At 44.2% G+C, this 8,944-nt stretch overlaps 1 protein-coding gene across 1 annotated transcript; it reads left to right on the top strand.

The window, feature by feature from the left end:
- Positions 1–3,873: 3,873 nt before the first annotated feature.
- Positions 3,874–7,913, top strand: LOC109773460 (oxygen-dependent coproporphyrinogen-III oxidase, chloroplastic). The gene is made up of 8 exons (XM_020332155.4): positions 3,874–4,621; positions 5,319–5,394; positions 5,778–5,872; positions 6,425–6,508; positions 6,809–6,896; positions 7,128–7,252; positions 7,338–7,436; positions 7,638–7,913. The coding sequence occupies exons 1-8, from the start codon at positions 4,079–4,081 to the stop codon at positions 7,704–7,706; spliced, it is 1,179 nt and encodes a 392-aa protein (XP_020187744.1). The 5' UTR covers positions 3,874–4,078; the 3' UTR covers positions 7,707–7,913.
- Positions 7,914–8,944: the final 1,031 nt, after the last annotated feature.

Here is an 8,944-nt window from a genome sequence, read left to right as displayed (position 1 = left end):
ACTTGCATCGCCCACAACTCACTTGCGTTCTACTCGTGCACATAACATCAACGCATAAAACCTGGCTCGGATGCCACTGTTGGGGAACGCAGTAATTTCAAAAAATTTCCTACGCACACGCAGGATCATGGTGATGCATAGCAACGAGAGGGGAGAATGTTGTCCACGTACCCTCGTAGACCGAAAGCGGAAGCATTAGCACAACGCGGTTGATGTAGTCGTACGTCTTCACGATCCCACCGATCAAGTACCGAACGCACGGCACCTCCGAGTTCAGCCCGATGACGTCCCTCGAACTCCGATCCAGCCGAGTGTTGAGGGAGAGTTTCGTCAGCACGACGGCGTGGTGACGATGATGATGTTCTACCGACGCAGGGCCTCGCCTAAGCACCGCTATTATCGAGGTGGACTATGGTGGAGGGGGGCACCGCACACGGCTAAAAGATCAAATGATCAATTGTTGTGTATCTAGGGTGCCCCCCTGCCCCGGTATATAAAGGAGCAAGGGGGATGGTGCGGCCGGCCAGGAGGGGCGCGCCAGGTGGAGTCCTACTCCCACCGGGAGTAGGACTCCCTCCCTTTTCCTAGTTGGATTAGGAGTGGAGGGGAAAGAGGAGGGAGAGAGGAAGGAAAGGGGGGGCACCGCCCCCCTCTCCTTGTCCTATTCGGACTAGGGGGGAGGGGCGCGCGGCCCTGCCCTGGCCGCCTCTCCTCTTCTCCACAAAGGCCCACTATGGCCCATTAAGCCCCCGGGGGGTTCCGATAACCCCTCGGTACTCCGGTAAAATCCCGATTTCACCCGAAACACTTTCGATATCCAAATATAGGCTTCCAATATATCAATCTTCATGTCTCGACCATTTCGAGACTCCTCGTCATGTCCGTGATCACATCCGGGACCCCGAACAACCTTCGGTACATCAAAACATATAAACTCATAATATAACTGTCATCGAAACGTTAAGCGTGCGGACCCTACGGGTTCGAGAACTATGTAGACATGACCGAGACACGTCTCCAGTCAATAACCAATAGCGGAACCTGGATGCTCATATTGGCTCCCACATATTCTACGAAGATCTTTATTGGTCAGACCGCATAACAACATACGTTGTTCCCTTTGTCATCAGTATGTTACTTGCCCGAGATTCGATCGTCGGTATCTCAATACCTAGTTCAATCTCGTTACCGGCAAGTCTCTTTACTCGTTCCGTAATACATCATCCCACAACTAACTCATTAGTTGCAATGCTTGCAAGGCTTAAGTGATGTGCATTACCGAGAGGGCCCAGAGATACCTCTCCGACAATCGGAGTGACAAATCCTAATCTCGAAATACGCCAACCCAACAAGTACCTTCGGAGACACCTGTAGAGCACCTTTATAATCACCCAGTTACGTTGTGACGTTTGGTAGCACACAAAGTGTTCCTCCGGTAAACGGGAGTTGCATAATCTCATAGTCATAGGAACATGTATAAGTCATGAAGAAAGCAATAGCAACATACTAAACGATCAAGTGCTAAGCTAACGAAATGGGTCAAGTCAATCACATCATTCTCCTAATGAAGTGATCCCGTTAATCAAATGACAACTCATGTCTACGGCTAGGAAACATAACCATCTTTGATCAACGAGCTAGTCAAGTAGAGGCATACTAGTGACACTCTGTTTGTCCATGTATTCACACAAGTATTATGTTTCCGGTTAATACAATTCTAGCATGAATAATAAACATTTATCATGAAATAAGGAAATAAATAATAACTTTATTATTGCCTCTAGTTCATATTTCCTTCAGAAACCTCCCCCCGTTGAGGAACCGCTGGTTGGGTTTGGTTGACGACATGAAGTCGTGCAACAAAGACAACAAGGAAACTGATTCTTGCGTGACAGACGAGGTTAGGTGATTCCACAAGTTAGATTCTACAACGACACACAAAAATGAGGCCACCCTGACGCGTTGTTTGGTGGAGTGTGAGTACATATGGGGAAGGCAACTGCGAGGGGGTGTGATGTAACGAACCAACCAGGTGTTGAGCTAAAAGTAAGCGTTCTGGCATTATTAGCGAGGACAAAGGAGATTTTCTGTAGTGGAGGAGCTTGTCGGTTGATAATTTTGCATAAAAATGAGTTGTTCGTGAGCGGTGAAATGAAGACGTTAAGATGTTGTAGGTTTACCTGGTCCAGTCAGGGGAGCTGGTAGGCAAGAGCGATTTAACGACAAACTTCGTTAACATGTAATTGTTTGTTGATGCAAGTTTTTTCAATACCCAAACAACCAAACCTTTTCAGTTTGCAAACATTGTTCCAAGAAATTAGTCACTCAGCACCGGTGCATGCTCTTAAACCACTCAAAAGAAGGTGTGACGAAAGGCATTGATAGTTTTTAACACTTTTGTAGGGTCTTGAAGACAAAGATAAAGGTGATAGCTAGGGAATCGGTGATCAAAGATAGGAAAATGAGCCCGCCACCCTTGGATAGGACCTTGGCCCGCCAACCTACTAGGAACTTATGACATCTTACCATGATAGGAAGGAAGGCATTAGGTGGTAGTCTTACTGGCGATAATGGTATCCCTAGGTAAATTTTTTTGGGGGGGGGGGGGGGAGTGAAGGGAGGAGATCGGGCACAGGCACTGTACAATGGTAGCTTTGGTGGTTGCCTGATCCATGGGTTAGTGTAGCGGTGCAAATGTGTTTTTTTAGAAGTTGATGGCAAGCGCAAAGTCCCTGAGAATGCTTTTTAGTAAAGAAACTACAACAGTGGAGGCCTCGACAATGATAAGGGTGTCATCGATGTATTATAGCGTAGTGGGTGGAACATGGCTGCAGTTGGATGGTGCATTACGAGTGTTTTTTTTTCTTCTGATTAATTGTTGTAGAAGGTCCGCAACTATGATGAAGAGAAAGGGAAAAGGGAGCCGTCCTTTTCTTAGTCCTTTTTTTAGGTTAATCCAATTTCTTGGGACCCCGAAGTAGAATGGCAGTCTTGTCGGTGAAAAAGATGTTATTACATGAGCAACATAGGACGGGGAGTAGATCCTATATTGCAATCTTTCTGAGTAAAGGAGGAAAAATAATAATGTTTGAGAGCGATATTTCCTATCGAATTATTCTTAACAGTAATCCCAAACATTCGTTGTACAAACCAACACCAATGACTATGTAATGAAATTAGCCGTGTTAAACTGCAATGAACCGCCTAGTTTTCATGTACAATACACAAGAAGAGTCAAAGTTATGAAATTTGCACCACTTTATTTGTTTAGTACAAATCAACAGAGTCATTTCATCTTTGCATGGCCCCTTTGATTCAAAAGAACCATTAAGATTCTTATTAAGAACCATTAAGATTCTTATTCCTTGTGGATTTTTCCTATCGAAATATTTTGTGTAAGGATCCTATGACAAATCGAATGTTTTTCATGGCAAATTATATTCGACAAGGATGCCAAGTTTAGTCGGCGAGCATGACAAATCCATCTTAGTTTATTTTTTGGTCAAATTTTTTGCCATGCTTGCAAACTAAAATTGCCATCACCCCATCAATATAATTTGCCATGAAAAAAGTCAGCTTTGCCAATTTATCGTTTCCGTTTTCTTACATAGAGTACTGTGCATGTAATTATATAAAAAAAAGGAAAAGATACATTTGAGTTTACATTCTGGATTTTTTGTATATATGATGACTATGGCAAACCTCTATTCACTCAAAATTAGTCTTGTGTTTATACCCTTTGTATGACCAAACAACTTCTATTATGTTTTCAATCTACAAAGAATCATATCATGAGGTTCATGACATCTATTTTTTCACTGGAAAACCATTGATTGTTGCATGTACTGTGCTTGCATCTCTTTCATGAAATCCGGCCAAAACATGATCCATTTCCTTATCCCCTGGAATCCAGCGGCGGCATAAACCAGCTCCCCGCACCCCTCCTCGCCCGCTTTCCCTTCCTTTGACTCCTCCCACCACCAAAACCGCGGGCCGCATCCCGCGCCGCCCACCGGCGGCAGAGCCACCGCCGCTTAATAAACCGCCGCGACCGGCGCACACCAACCCCCACCAAGCGATGGCGTCCTCTCTCCTCACCACCCCGTCCCAGACCCTCGCCCCCACGCCCTCCGCGGCGCGCGCCCGCGGGTCCTCCCCGCCGGCGGCGGCCCAGGTGTCCTTCTCCTCGCCCCGCCTCCCTGCCCGCCGCGCGCTGCGCGTGCGCGCGTCGGTCGCGATCGAGAAGGAGGTGCCGGAAAACGAGGCGCCGACGACGTTCCTGCGGGAGGACGGCTCCGGGGCCGGGTCCGGGTCCGTGCGCGAGCGGTTCGAGGGCATGATCCGGCGGGTGCAGGGCGAGATCTGCGCCGCGCTCGAGGAGGCCGACGGCAGCGGGAAGCGGTTCGTGGAGGACGTCTGGTCGCGCCCCGGGGGCGGCGGGGGCATCAGCCGGGTGCTCCAGGACGGGAACGTGTTCGAGAAGGCCGGGGTGAACGTGTCGGTCGTGTACGGGGTCATGCCCCCGGACGCCTACCGCGCGGCCAAGGGGGCCGCGAAGAACGGGGCGGCCGATGGCCACAAGGCTGGGCCTGTGCCCTTCTTTGCCGCTGGCATCAGCTCGGTAAGAGCTTGTTTCCTTGTGCATTGACATGAAAAGTTGGATCTGCTTTGAATTAGGATGTAATGTCCCGGTTTTGGACATTGTAATGCCTTGCAATTTTTAGGATGTGTGACCAGAAGTGTGTTTATTTGTGGTACATTGTAGTTGCATGTAACTTATTTGGCCTTTAGACAATAGGGTGTGTGCAAACTGTCAGCAGATCGTCGAAGCCTGTTCTCTGCAGCTTGACAACAAGAGTCTAGACTCTTCACATTTCTGATCCTATGAACCTATTTTATCTTCATCGTGTCCGTAGCACTCAAATATTTCATCTAATCTGCAGAGTTAATCTTGTGTGCGGTGAGTGAACTGCAGTTATGGGGCTGATCTATTTGCTGCTACTACTTTACAAACATAAGTCCAGAACAGTATTTGCTTCTCAGAGATGATTCTTGTTGATATCAAATGGATCTGATCATTTTAGAAGTTTAGTGGTAACTGTCGCATTTAGGCAGAGGTACCCTGAATTAGGGTTGTGTTTGCGCCATCTTATCATTTTTGGATTCCAAGCACTGGCCCGTTAATCATTTACTTTTGTTCTACTGCTTATGTTTATCTCCTATCAATTTCTTTTGCTAAGATTGTCTGTTAGTTCAACACTTTTTAGTATTATACCATATTTGGGGGTGTATTAATGGTTGATTGTTTATACTTTCAGGTTCTTCATCCCAAGAACCCGTTTGCTCCAACATTGCATTTCAACTATCGTTATTTTGAAACGGATGCACCAAAAGGTATTTATGCTAGCAAATTTCGAAATATCGTTTTGTAATTTATGTAGCGTCATTTCATCCTATATTTTTAATCATTATCCAAGGTCATCATCTAATTTTCTGTCTGCAACTTTTGATATGTACACCAGTTCATGTATAAAGGCCCATAATACACAGCAATTACACTCTTCTACTTTTGCTTTATGATAATGTACAAGATTTGGCTCCCCAAATACCTCTATTGGAACTCAGCAAAATTACTAGTGTCTAAATTCAAATTTTAAGCATGGCCATCGCTGTTAAATTTTTAGAATTAATTGGCATTTAGTTTAAGTCACTCAAATGTTCTTCATTGTTAGGAACTGTGATATTTAATATCAATAGGCTATAATTTCCAACTGTAGATGTACCTGGTGCACCAAGGTCATGGTGGTTTGGAGGTGGTACTGATTTGACTCCTTCCTATCTCATTGAAGAGGATGTGAAGCATTTTCATTCTGTATGTCAACACTTCCTACACCTTTCAAATCTATGCATCCTACTCATAGGGCCCCAACCCACTTCTGATCATATTAGTAGTATCATGCTATCTGGGCTCCTTTCTAGTTATTATTTCTAATGCTATACCTATTTCTGAATTAATTGCTGTTTTTTCTATCTTAAGCCCTGTATTACACATGCTTAATAAATCAAACGGGTTGTTTTTGACTTGCTATGGCATAATTAGTTTTTTATTCACTCACAGAGAGAAACACCTTACAGTCCTATAGTTGGCAATCCAACCTATTAGGCATAAGACAGACCACCTTGATCTTCTTGAATCCATATTTGCACAATTGTGTATGTGATTGCTGGCTTGATAGGAGTGATGCCTTAATGGGCAAGAATCTTGTATGATGTTGTTAACCTTGGGAAGAATTAGAATAGCAGAACCTGAAGAGAGTGCATGCTAATTAATGTTAATTTAGGCACTCTTGACAGTGATACACTTCAGATGGCGAACCTGTGTGTGGAATATAACTCATTTTGATGTTTTGCCGTCTGATTTCAGGTTCAAAAACAAGCTTGTGATAAGTTTGATCCAAGTTTTTACCCAAGATTCAAAAAATGGTGCGATGATTATTTCTATATTAAGGTATGATGAGTTTTTTACTTGGTGTGATATTCTTCAATTTTATAATGTAGAGAATTTGATGGATCTTCTTCTGCAATCACCCGTGTTTATTACAAAAGTATCTATCGTTTGATGACTTGGTATGAACACCTACAGTTTTTCCTGTAAAAAAAATCAAATATTGATAATGTTGACTTTGTGATTGTATCGGGTAATTGGTAATCCTGGAATTGAGATTTTGTTTGTTATCAGCCCGGTAGACTCTTGGTAAACTATTAATGCTTGAAGGTTCCAGTGCTCATAGTTTGTCTTACAATGCAGCACCGTAATGAGAGACGTGGGCTTGGCGGAATATTTTTTGATGATCTTAATGATTATGACCAAGACATGCTTCTGAACTTCGCTACAGGTAAACTCCCTATTCCTTGTATGATGAGCAAAAATGGAGTGTATTAGCCTGGTGCGCTGGTTCCTGAGTCACTCTAGTTGGGATAAGTTCAACTTGTAGGGCTCCATAACTTTGGACTTTGTTCCTCCTTTTTTAAATTAGTCCGGCGAACAAAAGGAGAAACTGCTCTGAATTGTAGGCCTATAGCTATGAGCTATAATAACAAGACTTATTTGCCTTTCCTTTCTGCAGAGTGTGCCGGTTCTGTAATTCCTGCATACTTACCCATCATAGAACGTCGCAAAGACACTCCATTTAATGAGGAGCAGAAGGCATGGCAGCAAGTGCGGAGAGGTCGCTACGTGGAGTTCAACCTTGTAAGCAAGCTTACGTGAACACAATCAGAAGTGGTAGTCTTGCTGCGGTTTCTTTCTTTGGTTTTGATAAATGTTTCCTCTGAAGGTTTACGATCGTGGCACCACATTTGGACTCAAGACTGGGGGAAGGATCGAGAGTATACTCGTCTCTCTACCACTCACTGCACGGTGGGAGTATGACCATGTAAGCTAAAATTTCCCTGTTTTCTTTTCCACTTACAAGCTCAATATGTAGCATCAAAACTGTTTCATTTTTATTTTTTTCTGCGTTAGAACAGTAGAACGTTTGTTTTCAGATAGTGATACTGTACTGTCTGAATTGTTGAAATTTCAATCATTGATCTCAAGGTCCTGCAAGTTGGCTAACATGTCATTTCGGTTGCAGAAACCTGAAGAAGGGAGCGAAGAGTGGAAACTTCTCGACGCGTGCATAAACCCGAAGGAGTGGCTGTGATTAGCTGAGGTTGTTTGTTCTTTCAGTCTTTTTGTTAGTATTTCTCACTCTGTAGCCTTGAGATGCCTGGCCATGTCTAGTTACTTTTTTGTTGTGTAGAGTTTTTGATAAGCACATGAAGGTGTAACGGTTTAGTTCCATCAAGATTTGTACCTGCTGTACATGTTTCCTTCTGAGATGAATGAAGGATAAACCGTGCAGTTGTAATTGTCCTTGGTACTCTTTGTACTGAAATTTTGGCTCTCCAACATACTCCTACTTCTGTTAATGATATTACTAGAGCTTTTCTTCAACCTTCTGTCCAAACAGAGGAGCTGTTCTTCAATTTGGGCATTCTGGTGCTACTATCCAACATGCAATTTTTCCTGATGGATAATCTGGAAAGCTCACAAGTCACAAGGATCAATTGTCCAACAGGAAGAGCAGCTCTCCCCTAGAGGTTCGACATGCCGCCGGAGCTGTGACGAGCAGAGTACAGCCGAATGAAGGCCCCCCACAAACGTGAAAGTCTTACCAGGTCCATCAGCATTGGTTCTGATCTTCTTTTGTAAGGAGACTGTTGGTTGGAGGACTCCCTACTCCTCATCCACTAGATCAGTCTCCAGTCATGCAGTAGAATTAGGTTAGATAACGCTATGCGTCGACCGGGTGATGTTTGAATTTGATCGGCCGCCTTCACCGCAGATAGAACATGAGCCGTGTGATCTCCACTGCTTTAATTGACAACGCCCAGCCGTTTGGAACATGAGCCGTGCTGCGACCCTTCCAAAAAATGCAATCCCAACTCTCTCTGAATCCAACTTTCTCTGAAACTGAACCCAACTCTCTCTAAGTCACAACTCTGTTGTACCCACTCTCTCTGACCCTCTCTGCAGTTTGGCGACCCCTCCTTACCCACACGCTCTGATTGGTCGACCGACGCTGAGCACCTCCCAATAACTATCTCGGTGCTTCCGGGAAAGGGGAGGCGTGAAGAAAAATTTCACATGAAAAATTATATTCCCTCTGTTCACTTTTATATAAGTAGTTTAGGACAGCTAAGATTAAACTGTTTTAGATGCTATGTTAAATGTCTAAAAGGTCTTACAAAAGTGAACGGAGGGAGTACTTTTGTTTAATTACTGTATAAATTTCACTAAGAAAACTGATCCTGTAGAGACCAGTGGTGCGCATGTCATCAAGACTTAACGTGCATGTGCAAACGTGAGGCCGAGTGCGCAAAGGCGTGAATGCAGCAG

Source organism: Aegilops tauschii, chromosome 2 (genome assembly GCF_002575655.3).
Source record: "Aegilops tauschii subsp. strangulata cultivar AL8/78 chromosome 2, Aet v6.0, whole genome shotgun sequence".
NCBI classification, from domain to species: Eukaryota; Viridiplantae; Streptophyta; class Magnoliopsida; order Poales; family Poaceae; genus Aegilops; species Aegilops tauschii.
Note: the sequence above shows the minus strand (reverse complement) of the source record. Positions and strands in the feature narration are given on the sequence as shown.

Excerpts from the sequence above, each read along its gene's own strand:
- LOC109773460 (XM_020332155.4), top strand. The coding sequence starts at position 4,079 with ATGGCGTCCTCTCTCCTCACCACCCCGTCCCAGACCCTCGCCCCCACG. Across the intron at positions 7,253-7,337 it reads GCTACGTGGAGTTCAACCTT|GTTTACGATCGTGGCACCAC; the intron begins GTAAGCAAGCTT and ends TTTCCTCTGAAG. Across the intron at positions 7,437-7,637 it reads CACGGTGGGAGTATGACCAT|AAACCTGAAGAAGGGAGCGA; the intron begins GTAAGCTAAAAT and ends TTTCGGTTGCAG.